We start from the raw sequence: 25,746 nt of genomic DNA on the forward strand, positions 1-25,746 counted from the left end.
TTAGGTCTAGGGAGACATCGTTTTATACTTGGCATGACACGCATCTTACGCGATTGAGAAAATGAACGCCAATCACAGTGCACCACGTGTCACCGACAAACACACTCTTATGAAAATGGAACAGCAAAGTAATTGAGGTGTACTGTGTGGGCCCGGAAATGTCGGTCTGGGTTGCGAGGTCGGTGTACTGTGGGTGTACGTGGCGGATGCAGGGTGGAAAAGGTGGAGGTTTCGAGACTCAAGTACATAATCCACGTCATGCTCTTGGTCTTTATTTTTAGAGAAATTCTACGATACCTATTTTATTTGAGAGGGTACCTGTACAGTTTTTTTATATTTTATATTTTTAATAATTTAATTAAATAATATTTATAATATTTTATTCTTTTAATTTTTAAATTATTTAGTTATTTTATTTTTATTTTATATATTCCAGTTTATTTGTAATAATATTATTTTATATTTAAATAGTTTAATTTTAATAATTTTTTAAGTATATTTTTATCTTTTTATTTAAAAATTTTGAATTTCTATATTTTAATTTTAATAATTTTTTAAGTATATTTTTTTTTGTCTTTTTGTCTTAAATTTTAGAATTTTTATATTGTAATTTTAATAATTTTTTATTTTTACTATTTATTAATTTTTTTCTTTTTTAATATTTTATAATATTATTAAAATCTTATAATTTTAATTTCTATAATTTTATCTTACTTTTTATTTTATAAGTATAATTTAGATTATTCTTTTTATAATTAAATTAATTTTTTTAAAATATTTTATGAATTTATATAAAAAAATGTATTAAAACCCCTCTATTTTTTAGGGTACCATAGCAACTCCCTTATTTTTATCTCTTTCATGTTTGTCGTTTCTAACCGATGCATAGGTGCCCGATTCACAAATACTTTCGGTTCCTCTCTTCCATTTGTTTCCTAAAACATTATGTATGTTCACAAAATCACACCTGCTGTCATAATAAATAAATAAAATCTGTTTTTTTTTGGTAGACAAAAAAAAAAGTTAATGTAAGTTACCAAACTCTTCACACACTAGTACACAATACACAATACACAATTTACGTCGGTCATTTTAGGGGTTTTTAAGTCAGAAAAAATTCTGACGTAGAAGCGGAAGACGTAAATTTACGTCGGAGCATGAAAACTGACGTAAATTTATGTCGGACATGCCAAGGTCCGACGTAAAAAAGTCATAAAAATTTAAAAAATAAAGGAAAAACGAATGCAAGCAGAACGGGCCATACAGCTTGGAGAACGGCCCGTTTTGCTTGCAGAACGAGCCGTTCTGCTTGGAGAATTGTCCGTTCTGCTTGATAGACCCAGCTCCAAATCCGGACTTGGTCACTTCCTTCTCAAGCTTCAAAAACTCGAAATGCAGCACAAACATTATTAAAAAAAAAACATCCCCGAAAATACAAACTTGATAGAAGATGCTACCTCATAGAAAAACAGATAGATGTATGGTTAAGTCATTTCCATCAACACGCGAAGAAGAAACCAACATAACCCTCCGAAGAAGAAAAACAGAAGAAGGTGCAGATAAGGAGGAGGCGGAAGGATGAGGAAAAAAAACAGCTAGCTAGTGCGGGAGGGAGAAGGTGCACAACGCGCGGGAGGTTAATTTTTGAAATCTATTAGCTACTGCGCGCACATGCACCTTCTTTTAATAAGCAGCTGTGAGTTATTTACATTGGCCCTAACTGGGTCCGACGTAAATTTTAATATCTACGTCGGACACAATGCATAGCCGACGTAGATGTTAAAATTTACGTTGGACCCAGTTAGGACTGACGTAAATAATCTGCTAAAATTACGGTACATGCCACCGCATTTTTATAACGTCGGTAGTGCCGTTTTGTAACGTCATTTAGGTGACGTAAGAGCGTCTTTTTGCACTGACAACACACATATATAAAAAGACTTCTCTAAATAATAACATGCACTTTAAAAGATAAAACATAAAAATCTTAACTATATAGTCCATATCTTTTCTGTCCATTCAAAATTTCCATGTAAATTTAATATTTTATAAAAAAATATATCATTAGCATTAAAAAAATTCTTTTATTCTTCATTCATCTTCTAAATTGTTGATCTTAATTCTTTATATTCATCACTAATGACGAACTTATATTATAATGTGAATAAATAAATTTATTATTCATTTTAATTAAGTTATTAGCGTATATTTAAAAATATTGTATTTTACATTCTCTAATTTTATATATTGAATTCGCCGATAATTATTATAGATATTTATGTTTTATTTCTTTTGTATATATGATAAAAATTATTATTAATTTTTAATTTTTTAAAAAAATTGTTCCTATTAATAAAAGATTTTGGATTCGCTAATGTTCGCAATTCTTCTCAACGTTCAATAGTTGTTTTGCACAATCTTATAGAACTCAATAATACAATAGGGAAAATTTAATCATTGCTACTCTTAGTATGATCTCCATTCACTCAATCATCTAATAGGCAGAGAAGTGTATTTTTATGTTGAATTATATTCTTATTATTAAGTTTCACACTTTCTCTTATCTTTGTATCTTCCCCCTTTTTAGCGTAGTTTTTTTTTATTTTTTTTTTAACATTCTCAAACTTAATTGAAGTGGGATTTCATTCTTTGATAAGGATAGGAAAGGTGAAGGACTAAAAGCTTTTATTTATATTCGAAAGAAAACTGAGAAACTATTGACCTGCATACCTTTCTTGTGTATGTGGCCCGCATGTTGTTTGTTATGCAGTAGCATAGATTGCCTGTCACTTATTATAATGCTTATTCATGTACTATGGAGATATTTTTTTTGTTTGAAAACATTCCCACACTTATAAGTGATTGCTAGCTACCTTCAATCTGTTACGCTTGCAGCAACCATGTTATACAATAATTTATTTTATTTAATTTTAACAAGTTTACAGTGTAAAGAATGAGCAGAAAAATAGAAGTAATTGTACTATAGTGTAAGTACTCCTTTTATGAAAGTATGAATAGTGTTTTTGTGGAGAAATAAGTAAATCATGACGAGATGTGTTTATTTAAACTAATAGAACTAATTTTCATACAAATTCTAATTGCAAATCATGACGAGTGTTTTTGCAGTCTATTTAATTTCTCTTTAAGGAAAACGCAGTCAAAGTCTTGGATTCTTTAAGTAGTTCAAATGGAGATGAGACCATGCTTTAGCAATTATCTCCTGAAGAATGGTGCACGTGGGGGATGCTTTCTACACTGATGTTACAGCAGAGGGTGTTGAAGAAGGCCTCAATAGGTAATTAATAAGAGAAATATACTAAATTTGTTTATGACTAGTGAAGCTAAAGAAAGGATCAAGAAAATGTATAGATATTGATTGGATATTAAACACTGAACTTTGTTCAATATTACTTCAGCTTATCAGAGGGGGGAGGTACATCTCCACGGTTTAATATAATTACTAGCAGCTTTCCATGCTCATTTTAAAAACTTTTGTATTAATTCAGCAATAATAAGTCACTTGTAAGTAATTGATAATATATTCACATTATACTTGTATTATTTAAGCACTTGTAATTGATATTTTGGAAAATTTATATCTGGAAAGCGCTAACACGCAGCTATCTCATTTAATTTATGAAAATGTGAAAGTTCCAAGCTTAGAAAATTTGTAGTAGGATGACCAAATTACATTCATTATGTATTTAAGTTCTGGTTAGTGCAGAAGTTGAAGTTATAGTTAGCTTTTTATGGCAACACTTTTTTCACTTTATCAATATTTGAATCAGTGACTCTCTTCTTGTTTACAAATGAATGTCTGCGATTTCAGTTTACATCCAATTTATGTGAGGTAAAACAATATCCATTACAGGTCTTGTCCTGCATTAGGCCATACAGGTAATGACTAATGAGCATATCTGTGATGTGTATATTTGTTGTTTTTATAGTGATAAGCCAGAAAGTCAATATTTTGACCTTTTCAAGTGACTGATTCTGCTTGATGGTCCAATTCTCTGTGCTCAGTTGCCTGATCGACCTACTCTTGACTCTCTTTGTTGATCCAGCAAGAGATGTGACTAGGTTTGCTAAATCTTGTATGTTCTTCTCAACTTTGCCTAAACTACTTTACACAAATTGCAATCTAACTCCTTCAATACTTATTTTTGGGCGTAAAAATATGCTTTTACAATCATCTTAACATTCATTTCTTATTTTCTTTCAGATTTTATTTTACTTATTGAAAATCTAATGTTCAACAAGATGGAAACAAGTAAACTTGAAGCTACAAGTAATTAGAATTAAGCATCTTCAAGGAAAAACTCAAAAGCCTTGGATGTGGCATAAAAATCTCACTATACACACCCGAAAAAGTTACCCACAAATGCTGAGGTTCCAAGATTTGAACCAAAGGACCGAGAAGAAGCCACATAATCAAATATTCCCTATTAGATCCTACACTAAGAAGTTATTCATGCTTGAGTTTGGTTAGATAATGTGATCGTGAGCTGCTTCCTACTAGCCAAACCAAAAATAAGAAAAACCAATTTCTTGTAATTATGCAACTCTTTAAGATAAAAGAGGCAAGGAAATTTGTCTATTGTGGCTTCTGTGATCTCCATGTGTATATGCTTTTGCACTTGAATTATTTGCATCTTGGAGTTTCTGTTCAGACTTTTACATCACATTTCTTCTTCAGGCACCTGCATGGTCCAATGACAAACAATAATTTGTTATAGTAATAATTTCTTTAAATTAAAAAGTAAAAAAAGTAAAAAGAAAATGAACTATGAAAGGTAATATACCTTATTTTCATTACTAGTATTTAATAATTGAGAAACTGGAATTGTTTCTTGTTGAAAGTTTTTAGAGCTATTAAAAGTGGGTTCTTCAAGACTCATTCATGCCATTGATTTGGAAACTTCGACATCCTATAGAAATTTATATTTGTACATGTTTTATAAGTATCATAATAAATCGTAAAAATTTAAAACAAATGAAAAATATATGTTTACCTTAATCAAAACATATTCTACTTGAGGTCGATTATTTTCCTGTAACCAAAACAGCAAATTCAAAATAGGATTTAAAATTTATTTTATTTATAAAGGTAAATAAGTAATTTCACAGGTTTAAAGTAAATTAAGATATCTCACTTTTACTTTTTTGCTTAAACTTTTTTTTTTCCCACTTGAAGCATTTAACTTCTGTTTGGGGTGTTTTTCCACCCAACTTTTCAATTTTTTTCTATCTTATTATCCTTTGTTCTTCTTCAAGCCCTTTACATTTTCAAAGTGTCTCCAAAGAATGAGACTATTCAATGCTCTCAATTATATTTGCCTTTAAAGTCTCAGATTTGTCATCTTGTAACTTAGAAAAAGCATCTATCTTGTGTAATTTATCAACCACATAATTGATGTACAAGTATGTCCCCTCAAAGTTTGATGCTCGAGTTGCTAGTTTAACTAGTTTATAACTAAGATTCCTACAGTGTTATCTGACGTTCAATTTATAATTTTTTTTTAACAACTTTACCCATGATCCTCTTAATTCAGGACCATAAAATTAACTGTATAATACAAAGAAAAACTACTTATCATTTAACTAAAAAGAAAAAATATGTTTCCCTCAAAGGAACGACGTGCCTTATATTTTTTACTAGTTATTTATAAACACAAACCAAAAGTCTAACTGTTCTGCCAAGAAACCTTTGTATTCAACTTTGGTTCGGCTCATCAAGGTTCACGAACATGTTACCGATCAACAAGTTATATGTGTACTATTAATAAAACATTTGAATAAGATAGAAAGAAATATTGAATTAGATATATGTAGCAGATAGGATTGGAAGGACGTTATATCGGTTGAAAGTTGAAACTCCGAGACGTAAGAAGACATTACTGTAAGGTTGCCGATTAGCAAGTTATATACATTAAATTAACAAAATTTAGCCTAAGAAAACATTAAATTAGATGTGACTTACAAAATTTTGTAATCTTGAAAATATCTTCTTTTTTCCCAATATTACTTATTTTGGAATAAAATTAAAAAGTATGTTTGAATAAAATCCAATACCATTATATATTTATAACGAAACAAAATAGTAATTTACACATGTTCACATACACAAATATATATATAGAGAGAGAAAGAGAGAGAGAGGAGGGATTTGTTATTCTAGAAGTAAGTCTAACTAGATTTACTCGTTCAATAACTTATGTTTTACATCAAATTTTAATAATTTAACCATTAAATTTAAAGTTTTTAATATATAAATCAAGTCTGTAAAATTTTAAGAAATTTGAAAATTATTTGATATTTTATTTCATTAATTCAAATTGATGGATAATCATAAAATTATTTTATATGTTAATTTGAGTTAATGAAACGAAATAGTAATTTACACGTGCGCGCACACACATACACACACAGAGAGATAGAAGAGGGATCTGTTATTCTAGGAGTAAGTCTACCTAGATTTACTATATTCAATAACTTATGTTCTACATCAAATTTCAACAATCCAACCATTGAATTTAAAATTTTTAATGTATAAATCAAGTCCGTAAATTTTTAATAAATTTAAAAATCATTTGATACTTTGTTTCATTAATTTAAATTAATGGATAATCATAAAATTATTTTATATGTTGATCTGAGTTAATGAAACGAAGTATCAAATGATTTTCAAATACTTAAAAAATTTACAGACTTGATTTATGCATTAAGAGCTTTAAATTCAACGGTTGAATCGTTAAAATTTGATATAAAATATGAGTTATTAAATAAAATAAGTCTAAGTTTAGGATTTATGATTTACGAGTTAGTAAACTTACTCTTTATAATAAAATTTACAATTTATGATTTTATTATATATATATATAATAGACCTTATTTCGATCCCATATTAAAAGTTATCTAATGATTAAGAAGGTGAATCATTTAAATTTGATGAAAATATTGTTTTAGTTCTTATAATTTTCCTAACTTTGTTATTTGATTTCTGTAGTTTAAAATAGATATTTTTATTTTCTATACTTATCTTTTTTAATCATTTTTATTCCTTATAATTTAAAATAAATATTTTTAGTTCCTATATTTACAATTTTTTAACTTCTTTAGTCTTCGTCATTAAATTTTTTTTTAGCATTATTTCTTTTATGTTAATGCGATAGATATATTAATTCAACTTTGTGTGTTTAATGTCAAATTTATTTGCTAAATTACTCTAAATTAAGTGTTTAAATGCTTTGTGCCTCTTTTGTAATTTGTACCCTTACTTATGATGTTCATTGTTGAGACACCATTTTTTTACTTTTACAAAATTGAAAGTCTCTATCAAGTCAACAAAAAGTATAGTGTTACAAAAAAAATAATAGGGACTAAAAGATTAAAAAACTGCAAGAATACAAACTATAAAAAAATTATTTTAAATTATAAGAACTAAAATTAATTGAAAAAAATAAATATGGAAAGTAAAATGTCTATTTTAAAATATAAAAAGTAAAAAGTAAAGTAAATAAAATTACATAAACTAAAAAAAGTATTTTATCCATTAAATTTTAAACTCACTCCCTAAAAAAATAAAACAAAACAAAAAACAGTCTGACATCTAATTAGAAATATCATCTCATAACCAAAAAGGGACTTGGGTTACTTCTTTATTTTACTTTCTTCATCTTTTACGTTATGTTTGGCTGTTAAGAAATGAAGTAGAGAGAATAAATGAGAAGAGAAAGAAAAGTAAGTAAAAAAAATAAAGTAAAAATTGAAATTGTTTAGTAAGAGAAATAAAAAAAAAATCAAAGAGGAGATTAATTTTTTTAGTAGTTTATATTAAATTAAATAAATAGGTAAAACAATATTATAAATTAGTTTTAAAAAAGATGTTCTTTAGTACTAATGTGAAAGATATAAATAAGAGGATAAAATGGTAAATTAAAATACAACCCCTTCAAATCTTCTTATATCATGGGTAATAAAAAACATGTGGGTGCTACAAAAAAATTACCTTCTCTTCCTTATTTTTCATTGCTCCCCAAATGAAACACAAAATCAAAGATACTCACAAAATTCTTCACAAATCTTTGAGGCCCCTCCCTCCTCTCCATTGAATCATTTCTCCCAAACGAAGCATTAGTACAAGTCTAATGCTACACAACATATTTGCTTTTAATGTCTAGTTAGGCAAAAATAAGTAGAAGGTATCCTATGTATATTAAATAAAAAACAGGTAGAAGGTTGTTAAAATTAAAATGGTCAAAAAGGACACAGATCATCACAACTAAAAAACATCCTCATCAAATTATAGTGCAAACTTTGTTTAAACTTTGTAATTTCCTTCTTATAAAGATTGTTTAATAACTAAGAGGTTTAAGTTATAGAGTAAGTAGTTTAGCTCAAAATATATCGTGTTAGCATATAAAGAAGACTGTATTTCCTGAGTAGATAGTAGACAAAGAGTTCATATTGTAAAGGTTAGAGAAGAGAGAAGAAGAGGAAAGATACGTGTGTATATTATGTTCGGAACATATTACAGGATATATGGTTTATATGTAGGGAAAGCTTATGGGCCTAATGGGCCTTATATAACTAAATTCCTATTCCCTTTACACTCCCCCTCAAACTTATGGGAGAACAAAAGTGAAGCTTAAGTTTGTACATACAGTTTGAGAAGGAAGGATAAGTGAGAGGTTTTGTGAAGATGTTTGTTGTCTGCTCCAGTGAAGGTATATGTTGGACTGATATTTCTCTTTTTTGCACTTTGTCTTTGACAAAGAATAATTCTAGTTCAAAGTGTTTAGTCTTTGAGTGAAGAATTGGGTTAGTAGCTAGAAGTACTGCACTAAGGTTATCACAATATATCTGTGGAGTTCTTATATTTGGGACTTGAAGTTCATGAAGAAGGTTCTTCAGCCAAGTAATCTCTGTAGTAACAGCAGCTAAACTTTTGTATTCGGCCTTTGTTATGCTTCTTGAAACAACTTGTTGTTTCCTAGATGACCAACTGACCGGATTACATCCTAGGAAGACACATAATCCTGTTGTTGACTTTCTGTCATCAACATCAGCCCCCCAATCTGCATGACAAAAAGCAAAAATTTGTAAGTTGTTGGATTTTGACAGAACAATACCTGTGGTAGCAGTCCCACACAGGTATCTTAGAATTCTTTTCATTGCTTGCCAATGAGCGGCCTTCGGTTCCTGCATAAACTGACAAACTTTGTTAACGGAAAATGATATCTCTGGCCTGGTTATAGTGAGATATTGCAAGCTGCCCACAATTGACCTATATAAACTAGGATTTTCACAAGGATCTTTGTCAGTATTGGTCAATTTGAGCTGTCATAGGAGTTTTAAAAGGTTTAGCAGTGACCATGTTTGCTCTTTTTAACAAATCATTGATGTATTTAGTTTGAGTCAATATAAGAGAGTTATTAGACATTTTAGTAACTTGTATGCCCAGAAAATAATTTGGGAAACCAAGATCCTTAACAGGAAACTTAGTTTGTAAGTGAGTTACGACCAAATCTATCTCAACTTGTGAGGAACCACTTATGATTAGGTCATCAACATAGACCAATATTAATATAATATTACTAGTAGTAATCCTGAAAAATAAAAAGCAGTTAGATTTAGCAGAATTAAAACCAAGAACAGAGAGAGTATCATGAAGTTTTTGGAACCAAGCCCGAGGAGCTTGTTTTAAACCATATAGAGATTTTTGTAACTTACAGACCATATTCTTGTCTCCATTTGTAAATCCAGGATTGAGAAAAGCATTAGCAATATCAATTTGTCTTAAACTCCAATTTAATGATAATGCAATAGTTAAAACAGTTCTTATAGTAATAGGTTTAACAACAGGACTAAACGTTTCAGTAAAGTCTAAACCACTTTGCTGATTGAAGCCTTTAGCCACAAGACGTGCTTTGTGCCTATTAATGGTGCCATCAACATTTGTTTTGACTTTGAAGATCCACTTACAGCCCACCAAGTTAGCTCCTGCAGGTAGATGAGTCAGAACCCAAGTCTTATTGTGAACTAGAGCATTATATTCTTGATCCATAGCTTGTTTCCAGTTAGGAATGGCTAAAACCTCTTTGATGGTTTTGGGTTCTTTGAAAGGATCATGCAACTTTTGAGTGGTGATTGCATAGGTTTTCAGTTTGAAAATGCCATGTTTGCTTCTAGTTATCATAGGATGATTATTGGTAATTGTTGGGGTAAGAGGTTGTGATGGTGCTGTATGAGGTAAAATTTGTTCATTTGTGGTGAGGTCATTATTAATTATGGAAGTTAGTGGTTCAGGATTTTGAGTGACAATAAGTGCAGGATTATATTCATCAATTAGAGGAATTTATGGAAGAGAATCATGTGAAAGAGATGGTGTAATGAGAGTAGAGGAATTTGCGAAATTAGGATTACTAGCAAAAGGAAAAACAAATTCATTAAAAATTACATGTCTAGAAATATAAATTCTGCCCGTTGAGGATAAACACATATAGTCTTTATAAGAACTATTGTATCCAAGAAACACACATTCAGATGTCTTAAAATCAAATTTATTTTTGTTGTATGGCCTTAAAAAAGGATAACAAGCTGAACCAAAAACTTTCAAATCATTATAAGAGGGAGATTTTGAAAAAAGTTTTTCCATAGGAGTTGAAAAAGCTAGAGTTGGTGTAGGCAATCTGTTAATAATATGAACAGCAGTGTTAAAAGCCTCTCCCCAATATTTTAAAGGCATGGAAGCATGAGCAAGCATACTTAACCCCACTTCTGTTATGTGTTTATGTTTTCTTTCAGCATTACCATTTTTTTCATGAATATAAGGACAACTAATATGATGTAGGATGCCATGTTCTTGCAAAAAATTCGTAAAAGCTATATATTCTTTGCCACCATCACTTTTATGCATTTGATTTTGTGATCTAATTGGTTTTCTATCATGTTTTTAAAATGTATGAAACATGTTAATGCTTGAGACTTATGCTGTAACAAGTAAATCCAGGTATACTTAGAATAAGCATCAACAAAGTGCATATAATACCTGCTTCCATTAGAGGATGGAATGGGAGAAGGTCCCCACAAGTCACTGTAGATCATTTGCAGAGGAGTAGTAAAAGTAGTTGTAGAGGAAGAAAAAGGCAATTCATGTATTTTACCATAACAACATTCCTTACAAACAATTTTTTTTTTATTTTTTGGAACAACCAAATTACATTTAGACATAGCATGAGTAACACTTCTTACATTTGCATGTCCTAGCCTGTCATGCCAAAGTCTATATAAGTCTTCCTTATTACACTATTTAAGCCACTAATTAGTGAGTTACATGTGGCACAAACTTAGTATTCACAATGTTGAGATCATCAAAAGCATAGAGACCATTGCACAAATAGCCCTTCATGAGAACATCTCTAGTTTCCTGGCATTTGATATTGCATGTATTAGGGTGAAATTCAAAAAACACCTTATTATCTCTAGCAAATTGAGACACAGTAAGCAGGTTTTTAGAAACAGATGGCACATGTAATAAATGATTAAAAAATAAAGGCTTAACTAACTTAGAAGGATAAAAATAAGAATTACCAATGTGTTGTATTGAGGAAGAATCTCCAATTGCCATTTTCAGCTTGGCCTCACCTTTGTAGGATGTCTTACCCATGAGGTTGGATGCATCAGGGGTGACATGGTTTGTTGCCCCGGTATCTGGGTACCAAGATGGATCATATAATGTCTCTGGAATAGTCATTAATGCTTACACATTTGCGTGATCATCAAGATTAGACTCAGCGTTCATCACCTTGTTTTGAGACTCTGAGTAGTGACTTTGTTGTTGAAAAATTGGATTATCATGTTGAAAGTTAGGATTAAATCTGTGATAGCACTGGAGAGCAGTGTGACCAGCTTTTTGACAAACTTGACATTGCACCTTGTGATAGCTACGACCATTGTTTCTACCAAAACCTCTGCCACGACCTCTAAGATTGCTTCCTCCACAAAAATTCTGGGGATTCTTGCTGTAGAACCTAAAATCTTGATTCTTGCCAAATCGATTTTGAAATTGAGCCATATTTGCTTGAAGAGATTGCATTGCAAAACTATCAGCTTCTTCTTTCTTTTGTCTCTCCAGGTGACTTTCAAGGGTAGCTAGGAGAGTTTCAATCTCATTAACAGTATAGGGGTTAGTGCGTGAAATAATGGAGGTCACAAGAGGGTTGTATTCACTATTAAGGTCGTCAAGAATGATGGAGATGTGTTCAGATGGGTCAATTGGGGATCCGACAAAGGCTAGGGTATCTACAATTTTCTTGATTGATAAAAGATAATTGTTGAGAAAATCAGTTTTACGAATACCTTTGAGTTTTACTGTTGAAGAATTCATTATTTTCCCCAAGATCTTACTGCTCTTGATACCATGTAAAGGTTAGAGAAGAAAGAAGAGAGAAAGAGAGGAAAGATACGTGTGTATATTATGTTCAGAACATATTACAGGATATATGGTTTATATGTAGGGAAAGCCTATGGGTCTAATGGGCCTTATATAAATAAATTTCTATTCCCTATACACATATGAAGACATGTTATTGATAAAAAAAATATTTTAAAAATGATATTTTCCAAGTAATTTAGTAGAAATAATTTTGTTTAAATGGTGAAATATAATATTACTTTTGAAACGTAGATCTATATATTAAAAAAATTTCTTGAAATTAAATTTACTTATAGTGAAATTGAAAACTAATTGTGTTAATTCAAAATTTTAATCAAATCAAAATCTTAATTATGAATTAAATTTTAATATTTTTAAAATAAATTATCAATAAATAAAAAATATTATGTTACAATATAAATTATTTATTATAAATTTCAAAATATATTTTATATATTTAAAAATATCTATTTATACAAATTTTAATTATGATTTATATATTCAAATATAATATTTATTTGTATATATAATTTATTATAAATTTTAGTTACATATAATAAATATGCAACATGTGTATTGCACATATTAAAATAATAGTTAAAGAATATCATGACTCTATTACATGATTGCAGAAAGTGTAATTCTTTAATAATTCTATAAATACTTATAAGAAAAAAAGTGTAATTTATCTTATAAAGAAAACAAATCAATACAAAAATCCACTTTAACCTTTAATTATGTTCTTAAAATTGTAATAGTCAATTAAATTAATAACTAAAATTAAGAAAAATGACAAAATAGTCTTAAAAAGTGTAAAGTATTTAAACATCAATCAAATTAATTTATAAAATTATAATGACAAGTTAAATTAGTTTATAAATTAAATACTTCCTCTCCATATGTATATAAATAAAAAATGTTTAAAATTTTAGATTCAAATATAAAAAAATTTCAATAAAGTCAACCTTGACTTTTTATCCACGTGGTGTTTTTATGAAAACTTATTATCAATATAGGACTGTTTTTAAACATTTTATATCTTTAGGATAGTCAACGTTGGGTGTTACTAGTTAACCCAATGATATTTATGTACATCAATTTTTTTCTTTCTGTTAAAGTGGCTCCAAAACAGGACATGTGGCATCGAACTTGGTGTCATTGGAGTCGAGACGAACACTTGCCTCCTAGCCCCAAGCGTTGGGGCACAAAGGGGCTTAATTGCTAATCTAAGATGGCATTCACTCAATACAATGTCAAGATGGTACCCTTGCCTCCTGACCCAAGCATTAAGGCACGAAAAGGCTTAATTACTAATTCGAGATAGCATTTACTCGGTATAATGTTAAGACAATACACTTGCCTCTTAGTCCTAAGCATCGAGGCATGAAGGGGCTTACTTGGGCTTGGGTTGCAGTTTGAAACATCATGTCAATTTGTATACCTATGATATGGGCATTATTACTATATTGTGTGGACTCATTTATGAAACATATTAAATATCCTATGTCTCTTGCCATGCAGCGGTACTTAATTTATGATTTTTATGAAATGACAAACCTTGGGTGTTATGTTCATCTTAAGAGAGCTATCACTTCATGAGTGTGGCTTTTCATATGAAACAATGACCATTGAATTGAAACGACACCCTTGGGTTGCCATATTAGTTGGCTATATATAGACACACACACATAACTGGAGCACTGCAAAACTATGCACTCCTTATTTCAACATATCTTCCTATGTAACACTAACGTTATAAAAGCTAACACTAACGTTATAAAAGCTTTTTCATAGTGTTCCTCCACCAATGTGGCTACCTGTGAAACCCCATTTATAAAGTTTCTTCGATATTATAGATACCTAGTAGTATCTTTAATTAACCTTGATGCCTTTCCTTTTTCAATTGGCAACTCCCCTTCCTGTATATATCTGATGATGGCCTCATCCAAGATTTTAGTTCCTCCTGAACAAAAAAAACTAATGCTGAGTATTTCATGGATGAACAACCTAATTGTTTCTAGCTTCTTAGTGTTAGCCAACCTTGATAGTAAGTTAGCTATTGCATTTTGTTCTCGGGGAACATGATTAAATGAGAATGTTTAGAAGTTATGAGAAAGGTTTTTCACTTTTTCCAAGTATCGAGCAAGTTATGGGTCCTTTGCTTGGAAAGTTCCCCCTACCTATCCAGTGATTAACTAAGAATCACATTGAACTATCAAATCTATGACACACATTTCTAGGGCCAAAACTATTCATGTTAAAAGTGTCTCGTATTTGGCTTGATCAGGACAACATTTGGTCCCTCTAGAATAATGCATGCTCCACTACCATTAAGATCGGAGGATTCATCAATAGAAAGGATCCAAACAAATGACACCTCCTACTTGGGTGTTGGAGAAGGCAACTCTACAACAAAGTTAGATAACAATTGTGCCTTAATCAAACCATGTGGCTTATATCCGAGCACAAACTTTGATATTTCTACCAATTATTTTACCATTCACCCTGCTAAATCTAGCTTGTGCAAAATTTGCTTTATTGGTTGATCCATCTTCACTATTACATCTTGACTCTAAAAGTAATGTCTTAATTTCCTAGCTGAGATCAAGACTACAAATGCTAGCTTCTTAATCTTTGGATAATGAATTCTAGTCCCTTACAACACTTTGCTAACAAAGTAAATTAGTAGTTGTTCACCCTCATGTTCTTGTAATAAAACAATGTTAATAGCTCGATCAAAAGCTAATAAGTATAAGTATAGTGGAAAACCTATTCTAGGCTTTGATGGGATCGGTGGGATCGCCAAGAACCCCTTCAATTGAACAAAGCCTCCTCAAACTAAGCTATCCTTGAAAAATGATTGTTGTTCTTGAGGCTTTGAAAGAATGGGAAAACCATATCTCTTGATTTTGATAAAAAAAAATTATGACAAAGAAGTAATTCTTCCTGTAAGCTACTAGACCTCCTTTATCATTGATGGACTTATCATATTTATCATGGTGAAACATTTATCATTGATGGACTTATCATATTTATGATGGCAAAACATTTGTCTAGATTAGCCTCTGTTCCTCAATTTGTAAGCAAAATCCTAAGGAACTTCCTAGCCAGTATGCCAAATGAGCATTTGTTTGAGTTCAACTTCAGCTGATATCTATTGATAATGGTAAACAACTCTTGTAAGTCATTCAAGTGTTAAGCTAATTTTTTGACTTGACGATCATGTCATCCACATATGCCTCCACATTATGGCCAAGGCGATCTAGCAAAATTTTGTCCATTAATCTTTAGTATGTTGCACCCATATTCTTCAAATTGAATAATGTCTCTCGATAACAAAAGTTTGACTAATATGCAATTAACGCATGTTTTTCCTCGTCTAGTGAATGCATCTAAATATGGTTGTACCTAGAATAAGCATTCATGAAACTAAGCAATTCATATTTGAAACCATCTTCCACCAAGTAATCAATGTTCAGTAGGATACGAATTTTTGGGGAGTGTTTTATTAAGATCTGTATAGTCCATGCACATCATCCACTTCCTATTTCTCTTTTTAACCATTACAACATTCACTAGCCATGTTAGATATTGGATTTCTCAAATATGACCTATTGTTAGCAAATTTTTCGTTTTTTCAGCTACTACTTGCCTTTTTTCCTCCCCAATCTTCTTTCTTTTATGCATCACAGGTTTTGCCTTCAAATCTAGTGCAAGCTTATGAAAAAAAAATCTATATCTATGCTTAGTATATTGACAACACACTAAGCAAATGCTAACATGTTTTAGAACAAAGCATCCACCAACTCTTTTTCTACATCTAAACTTATTGTGGTATTGATCTTCACCATTTTACTTTGGCTAACCAAACCTCTTTTAGCTCTTCTATAGGAATTGGTTGTTGGTCATAAAAGTCTACTCTAGGATTCAAATCTAGGGGATGAACCTTGTTTTCCCTTTCTCCCTTATTTGGTGAATAAAGGTTTCACCTTACCTTGATACTATTCTCATAACATTTGCGAGCTATTTGTTGGTCTACACCAATTACTCCAATCTTTCCATTATCTGTAGGGTATTTAAGCTTCAAGTAGGAAGTCGAAACAATAGCTCCTAACTTATAGTGTAGGCCGACCAAGCAAAATATTATATGAAAATGGAACATTAACAACCAAGTTTCTTATCATGATTGTCTTTGCCTCTACTCCATAACCAAAAGTCATTTCCAAATCGAAAAAATGTCTTACAATAATTTGTTTTCCCATGAACCCTACCAACGCTTTTGAATATGGAATTAGCTTATCCATTAGTATTTGCATGCCCGTAAAAGTTTCCAAATATAACACATTAGTCAAGATCCCTTTATCCACTATGGTTCGCTTCACATTGAAACCCATGAGAATGGCTGATATTAGCATGGGATCATGCTCGTGTGGTATAACATTTCAATAATCATCATCTGTGAATATAATATTTGGAGCTTGATATCACTTAACTTCTAACACGTCACTGATCGAGCATACTTCTTCCTTGTTGTTGACATTCCTCCTCCTGCAAAACCTCCAACAACTATGTTAAAATCACCATGTATTGCTTGAGGAAGTCTTGCACTTCTTGTTGTCATTGATTACAGTGGAAGCGAGTTATGTTTGTCTCGATCCTCCCTCCTTGACGAGTTCCTTCTGAGGCTACTTGTGTCGCAATGATCTTTTCTAAGTTTTGACAAATGCCCCTCTTTTATCAAGTGTTTAATTTGACTTATCAACAAGTATCATTTCTTAGTGTCATACCCATATTCCCTATGAAATTCACACCATTCATTTTTATGGGGACCTATATGATGCTTGGATGCTTGAGGAAATGTGAACAAATAAACATTATTCACATCCTTCAAGATCCATCGTCAAGATGTGTTCAAGGGTGTCAGGGCTTTCAAACCTTCAAAGTTTCTCCTTTCTTCATATTTTATTGCACCCTTATGTCCCTCCCTTTGTGAAGAATGGTTAACGCTTCTTTTTGTCCATTATTCCTCGATTTTATGTATTTAGCATCCATAGAATATCATTCTTCACTGTTTTATCTTTTTTCAATCTCCTTTTATCTTGTTTCACTCTCCTTTGCCTCGATACGCCAAGTGGTTCTTACCTTAACTTCCATCATATTTCCTATTGCCTTATGAACAAGTGACTCACTAAATGGTCCCGCTCTCAAACCCTTTCCAAAAATGACTACAAACATCCTCTCGTTGATATTAAGTACCTTGACTGTTACTTGATTAAATTTGACTAGATAGTCCTTTAATGCTTCTCTAGACATTTGTCAAACATCCAACAAGTCTGCTATGGTTGGAGATTTTCCTTTATTTGCGACAAATTGAGTTGAGAAAATACTTGAAAAAACCTCAAAATTGGTGATTGATCTCTAGGGTAGACGATTGAACCAATTGAAGGCCATTGCTGTGAGAGTGCCCATAAACATTTTACAACGCATTATATGTCCTTTCACTTATTAACATATAGGCCCCAAAAATCATTAAATGTTGATCAGGATTTTGCGACCCATAAAAAGGGGTATTCTCAGTACCATAAAATGCCTAGGAATCTCTTCATTCTCAATGTCATCCAAAAAAGGTTGAAAATGTCATGGAAACAACATGCCCCCCTCATAAGGCCCCCTCATAGGGTTCATGTTGTAAAGTAGCGATTTGTGCTTGTAAAGCATCTCATGTCTCTTAAACCTTTTTTCTGAATTCTTCATTCTCCCTCTGCATAGTCTTCTCCTTCTCCAAATGGTGTTGCTCCTCCATTACCTCAATTTTCCTCCTGAATTCTTGCTCTCCTTTTATAGAGCCTCCATGGTAGTCAGGATCTCCTACATTGTGAGCTCATTGTGATTGGGACCACCACCTTTGGCTGGGGGTGTGCAAAACTTTCAAACCAATATGAACCCATCCATATTAAAAAATCTAATTCGTTTTGAGAAAAAATCCAAACCGGACCACTTTGTAAAACCAGTTCAGTTATCCGATCTTTTTTTTACAAAGTAAATCAATTTAGTTTAATTTGATTTTTTTGAGAAATTGTTTTATAAATAGGTATAATATAAAATGGATAACCACATTACATCGAACCGATCCAATTTTTTAAAAAAATCAATCCATATTTTTTAAAAACTAAATTGATTCACCTTATAAAAAAATGAATCAGTTAATCAATTCACTTTTATAAAAGTGGATCGATTCGATTAGGTTTGAATTTTTCAAAAATTTGATCCATGAGCACCCTTACCTTTAGCGTCTTTGATGTTAACACCATAAGCTCCAACATTAATGGCAGCCTAATCGACGTTACTCCTTAATAGTCTCATCATTGCATACCACTGTTCACACAAGATCACCAAGGTATGGAAACTAGTTTTACCTACGCCATGTTGGATGCCAAAATGTTTCGATATGGAGGATGACCACTAGAAAATCTAGTGACTATCTGCCCCCCAGTATTGAGTAAGCATGTATATATATTAGAGCTAGCTCTCCAGCACAATCCCTTATTTCTTGTCTCGATCCTCCAAATAGTGTTATATCATTAATGCCTTTAATGGATCATAAATTTTAGTCATTATAATTGTTATTGTATTTGTTGTGTGAATCTCAGAATTTATATCTCATAAGTGAGATACCTCGATTTTTGCTCGAGACATCAAGTTAAAGCGAAAATCCCTCTACTACAATCTAAGAAGATCTTCATTTCTAATCCAAGATAGCATTCACTCGATATAATATCGACAAAGTACGCTTGCCTTCTAACTCTAAACGTTGGAATGTGAACAAATTTAATTGCTAATTTGAGATAACATTTATTTAGTACGCTAGCTTTCTAACTCCACGCGTTGAAACGCAAAAGGGCTTATTTCCTAAACCAAGATAGCATGTGCTTGGTACAATGCCGAGATGGTACAATTTTAAAGACTAATATTGATGTTTTATTTTACAAAATAATCTTTACCATTTTCGGAGCACACAGATTATTTTCTCTTTAAACATTGATCTGCCAGTTTGATGACAAACTGATGGAGAAGGTATCTCCACTCAAATTATAGTTTCTCGTTGAAAATTAAAACAAAATTACGTAAAGACAATTTTATTCCCTTTTAGAATATACAATACGAAAAGACTCATCTCTTCATACTTTAGAGTTTAGACGTTGCGAGCTTGATGAGATCCTTGCGAAGAATTTTGCCAGATGGATTTTTGGGTATGGAGGATATAAACGCCACTTTTCGAATCCGCTTGTACGGAGCCACCTGTAAGTAACCCCAAAATGTTGATGCATGTTATATTATATTTCTTAAGTCGATTATTTCAATAACTTAAGTCGTCAAAGTTGAATTCCAGCAATCAGATATTCAATAATAATAATAATAATAGGAATAAAAAGTTGGCATTGTTGAATAGTGATCCCGAGTGATCGACTAACCTGTTCTGCAACAAAATCCATAACTTGGCTTTCTGATAAGCTACTTCCAGCCTTCCTCACTACATATGCCATTGGAACCTGCCCCGCCTCTTTATCTGGATAACTGGTAATTACAAAACATATATTCACCAGTCAGAACGTGACTGCTCTTATATTATTATTAACACCTAATTAGTACTATATTAATGTATCTATTGCTTTTAGAAATACGAGTGTTAGATGAAATTCTAAGACTTACGGGATCACAGCAGCATCTAAAATAGCAGGATGAGTAAGCAACAAGGCCTCTAGTTCTGCTGGAGGCACCTAAAACATCAGAAACCAAAATCAACACCATTACTAAGATTCCAATTGTATGCCTGTGATCAATAAATCAGGCCTCTGCAGTTGTTAAATAGTAAATAATTTTATGAGTAAACGAATTAACAATCTAGTTACCTGATATCCCTTGTATTTGATGAGCTCTTTTAACCGATCCACGATAAATATGAATCCATCATTGTCAATGTAACAAACATCCCCTGTTCTTAACCATCCTTTTGAATCAAGGGTTGATGTGGTTGCTTCTTCGTTACTGAAATAACCTGTTATCCACCCGTTTTCAATACATAATATAATACATCAAATCACATTTTCATTAACATATTTGCCTAAACCTAAACCTATTTTCGACAATAAGATGAAAATAAAAAAGAAAGCATGTTTTTGAAATTTTAAAAAAGAAATAGTTTAATTGAAGAGATAATGGAGAGAAACTTAAGAAAGGAACACCCAGAACATGCGTGACGGACTGAACTGAAGCGGCTATGGTTTTTAGATGATCTTTGGAGTAACTAAATAATTTCAATCCCTAATTACAAAAATGTAATTAGCTTACCAAATGACAAAATGCCTATGCTAAAACTTTTCATAATAAGATTAAATACTCTACCAGTGAAGACTTGATTGACACGCATATAAGGTTTATATATTCATCAACCTGAAGCACTAACACTACACTGATAATATAGTAGTAGTCGTAAAAAAATGATTAGATATAGGACGTCAAGAAAGGATCTCTGCATAATTCGAAGGGTACCGGTACATCTTCACCTGTTCATCCTAAATTTAGTATTTTTAATGATTTTTCTATATGATAATTTCTCACAATTTTAATGCCTTCTATAAAATCTTTTGCGCGATTCGTATTAAATTATTTTCAATATTCTTCTAATTTGTTTAATCTATTGATTTGTCTTCTGTGCATTTTGGTTTCCTTTTAATATTATCCGTTATACAATTAGATAACTTAATTTGAGAAATTTTATTTATTTATTTTTTGTTTTGTTGGTCCTAATTGCTGAATTTCATTGGTATATCTTAGTTTTTTCTATTTCATTTTTAGGTGATTCACTTAATCGGCTTGTAAGGTGAGAGTTGTTTTCTACTTATATACTATTTAATTGCCTAATCTCTAGTCGATGTGGTCTAGTCCATGTGAGACTTAGGTTTTTCCCAATATACCCCCCGAAACTTGAATACACACTCTCATACCCATAGTGTATATATCAATGATGGGTAACCCATTTTTAAAAATATAGGATAGTTTTGATATCATTTTAGAATAATGAATTTAAGGCTAACTCAACACTACAAAACCAACTTGTATGGTGAGAATTGTTTTCCACTTATATACTATTTAATTACCTAATCTATAGTAGACGTGAGACTCGGGTTTTTCTAAATAATTATCTTTCTTCTTTCTATGGATAATCATTAATATTCATTATGACCTGGAAATAAGACCTAGTTTTGTAAATAGGGCCTTTTAAGTCTTCCTATAAATAAGACTTCTTATGTAGAGTCTTCAAAAGAGAAAAATCTTCGGTTGAAAATATACTAGTCTCTCTCAAGAGACTTGGTCTAATACTTAGAGCACCTCCAATGGGAGGTGTTTAGTGGGTTGCTTATTGTTAAGAAACGGTTCTTGTAAGAAACTCCCGTTGGAGTGATCTTAAGTGGCACCCGAGTTGCTTAAAAAATTTTCTTTGTTGCTTCTACAAGCAACGGAGCTTAGCACTGAGAAGAGGCATTTGATTGGTTGAATCGGATCTACGTGGAACCCTCCAAACAACCAGTCCCGACAGCCCCCGCGCCAGAACCCCCTCCCCGCGCGAACCCCTTCCCCGCGCAGCTCTCGACCGGACCCCTTCCCCCTGCCCGCAGCTCCGACCAGACCCCCTCCCCCTGCACGCGCCTGCCGACCAGAACCCCCTCCCCTGCGCGCGGCTGCCGACCGGAACCCCCTACCCCTGCGCGCGGCTGCCGACCTGAACCCCCTCCCCCGCGTGCGCGGCTCAGCAAATAGAGAGAAAGAGAGATGGAATTTGAGAGTTTGAGAGAAAGAGAGACTGAGGAGAATTTTTAACATTATTTTATTATTGTAATTTTTAATATTATTTTATTATTGTAATTTTTTAATTATAATTTTTATTATTGTAATTTTTTATATTTTTTTATTATTGTAATTTTTTAATTATGTAATTTGTTTTGTTAATTATTTATATTTATATATTATTTATAATAATTAATTGTATAAAAATTTATCATAAAATATAGTATGAGGTGTCAAAAAGTGTAGTATGAGTTGTAAAAAAGTAGGGGTGCTTATAAGCAATTTCCATTGGAGCAAAAGTTGTAAAAATATAGTATGAGTTGCTTATGAGTGACGTGGCATAGTGAGACCCATTTAAAGTGGTTGAGAGTTGCTTATAAGCAACTCCCATTGTAGATGTTCTTAGTGTGTCCAAATCTTTGTAATAATTATTTATAAATAAATATCTTTTAATTATTTAACTTATAGTGCGAAAACAATAATGAACTTTATTATTAAACAAAATTCAGGTATAATGATTATTAATCTAAAATATATATATATAATATTTATAATAGAGATGGAAATAGAGAAAATATTATGAGGACTTAGAACACCTAGAAATAATTGAGGAAGATGAAAATTATGAAGGAAATATTATGATAGATTCAAATTTATTTTAAAAAATATAATTAAAAAAATATAGATCTAAAAAAGGTTCCAATATTGAAAGAAATAAAAAGAATAAATTAAAAATTATTATAAATTCATTTCATAAAAAAAAAGAATATTATTTACGATGGAAAAGTAATATGTGAACAACCTTCACATATATCTAATACATGTGAATACATGTGAAAACACTTGTTTAAGGTTATTATCCGATAAAAAAATTTAAAATTAAACAAGAAATAAAAAATTAATAAAAATATAAAATTTAGAATGACTAATAACATGTCAGACCGGTTAAGATGTACTGGTTACTTCAAATTACAAAGGTACGGCAGTAGTCAAAAAATAAATAATAAATAAAAGAAAGGCGAAATGCTAAACATGCGAACAGTTAAGTCCATTTTAAATCAATTAGGGAAGCATAAGCCACCTAATCCGGAAGATAATGATTGGCGTTATTTAATGCACATTTTGACCGTCAAACATGTATATATCTTTGTTTAGAGGAAATATATTTTTGATTCCTTATATTATTTATTAGTGTATTAATTTAGATTTATTTTAATTAATTTAATCAATTTAATTTTACATTTTTTAAATATATTTTAATATTTAATTTTTATTTTTTTTATTTAAATATTTAATAAATATGATACGTAGCATAACATGTAACAAAATATCATAATACTCAAGTAACATGATAATATAATACGTGACTTAATAACATGACACGTGATATGATAGTATGATACATGTCATATTATTATGTTAAGTGTCATGACATGTGTTAGATTTATTAAATATTTAAACGAAAAAATAGAAACTCAAACATTAATATATATTTTAAAAATATAAAACTAAATTAATTTAATTAATTAAAGTAAAATTAAATTTACACTGATAAATAATATAAAAGATTAAAAATATAATTTTACCTTTTGTTTATGTAAAGTACGGAGAAGCATCCAGGTAATTAGCGTAAAATTCTTGCATATAAAAATAATATTTGGCAGAAAAAATAAAGACGGTGACGTAAGCATTCCACATTTCCACTAACCTTTCATAATGGTGGGACCCCTGAGCCAGAGCTCACCGGTTTGGTTGACCGGAAGCGATTGGCCGGAGTGAGGATCAACGATCATGGCCTCGGTGGCCGGAGAGAGGAGCCCCGCCGTGCCGTACCTGCGACTCTCCTCCAAGGAATCGGTGGAGGCCCCAACGCCGGTGGACTCCGTCAAGCCGTAACCCTGAAGAATGGTGACATTGGGATACTTGTGCACAAACCCCTCTATGACCTCCTTGCTCAACGGAGCCCCACCGGAGAGCACCGAATGCAGAGTCCTCAAGTCGTACTTCCCCTTGATGGCGTCGGCGTTGTTCAGCATGGCCACCAGAATGGGCGGCACGAGCGGCAAATACGTGGCGCCGAACCTCTGAATCGCCGACAGCATGTCGTCCATCTCGAATTTGGACATGACAACAATGGTGGAGCCGGAAGCGAGGAGTCCCGTGGCGAAGGCGGCAAGGCCGTATATGTGAAACATGGGGACTGTGCAGATGAAGGTTTCGTTCTCTTCCATCCTGAACCTGCCGAGGACGATTTGCACCATGGCGATGAGGTTGCGGTGGGAGGAAACAACGCCCTTGCTGGGCCCCGTCGTGCCGGAGGAGTAGAGCAGCGTGGCGGTGTCGTCCTGCTCCACGCGCTCCCTCACGCGCTTGGCCGAGGGCTCTGTCTTCATCATGTTTTCAAGGGTGGTCACGATGTTGGCGTGGGGAGTGGAGGTGGAGGTGGGGCCCATGAGGACGATTGGGAGGGAGGGGGAGGCGGCCGTGATTTTCGGGAGGAGGGGAGGCGTTGTGAAGGCGATGTGGGGCTTGGAGTCCGCGATCTGCTTGGCGATTTCCCGCGCGGTGTTGAGGGGGTTGGTGGTGGTGATGACGGCGCCGAGGGACATGGCGGCGAGGCAGACCACGGGGAAGTGGATGGAGTTGGGGGAGAGGATGAGGACAACGTCGCCCTTGCGGATGCCCATGGAGGAGAGAGAGGTGGCGAGGCCCTCCACCGCGCGCCAGAGTTGGGCGTAGGTGAGGGTTTGGCCGGTGGCGGCGTCGATGAAGGCGGTGGTGCCACGGTGGGCCCGGGAGGAGATGAAGGTGGTGACGTCGAGGGAAGGGTTAGGAGGGAGAGGAAGGGGCTTCCGCTTGCTGTAGAAGATTGAATTGGATCTGCAGAATCCACTTCGTATCTCAATCTCTTCCTCCATGCGTTGCTTCGATTTACTTCTTACTTTCCCAACTCTCACACACTTTCACTTTCGGTACTTATGTCATGCATATATAGTGCGTGGATCTTTCTTACTTTATTTACATCACGTGGACGTGTTTAGTTGCTCCATTAACAATTTAATAATATTTAACCAAATGTAAGAATCTAGCTGCTTGAACGATTATTAGCGGACACAGACAACAATGAAGAGAAGTGGCATTATATTGACTATTCTGAAGCACCGGCCAAATCACTGCACAACATGTGCTCTATTGTGGCCGGTGAGTGAGGACCTTCACGGCCTTGTGCTTCAGGATAATACATTTCAGATTTTTTTTTTTTTTTTGAAAAATGTGGACATGACATACATTTTAGAAATATGAATAAAGGTGAAAGCAACACAAAGTATCATTTGTTACTATTTTTATTATCACAAAAAGTGTTTATCATTTGTGTTATTCCAAGCAATTTGAGTAAATAGTAAATTACTCTTATATACTCTTATTAATTTATTGAATTTCTTTGGAAATAAATTATTTTTTAA

General features: G+C 32.6%; 1 protein-coding gene across 1 annotated transcript; it reads right to left on the minus strand.

Annotated features, from left to right (window-relative positions):
- Positions 1 to 19,383: 19,383 nt before the first annotated feature.
- Positions 19,384 to 25,356, minus strand: LOC109800618 (putative CoA ligase CCL5). Its single transcript, XM_020361406.3, has 5 exons — positions 23,991 to 25,356; positions 20,347 to 20,492; positions 20,147 to 20,214; positions 19,909 to 20,011; positions 19,384 to 19,735 (listed from the first exon to the last, which is right to left on the minus strand). Exons 1-5 carry the CDS (start codon positions 25,198 to 25,200, stop codon positions 19,622 to 19,624), a joined length of 1,641 nt encoding a protein of 546 aa, XP_020216995.1. The 5' UTR covers positions 25,201 to 25,356; the 3' UTR covers positions 19,384 to 19,621.
- Between the last annotated feature and the right edge of the window lie 390 nt (positions 25,357 to 25,746).

Source organism: Cajanus cajan, chromosome 9 (assembly GCF_000230855.2).
Source record: "Cajanus cajan strain Asha chromosome 9, NIPB_CcT2T_4, whole genome shotgun sequence".
Taxonomy (NCBI): Eukaryota; Viridiplantae; Streptophyta; class Magnoliopsida; order Fabales; family Fabaceae; genus Cajanus; species Cajanus cajan.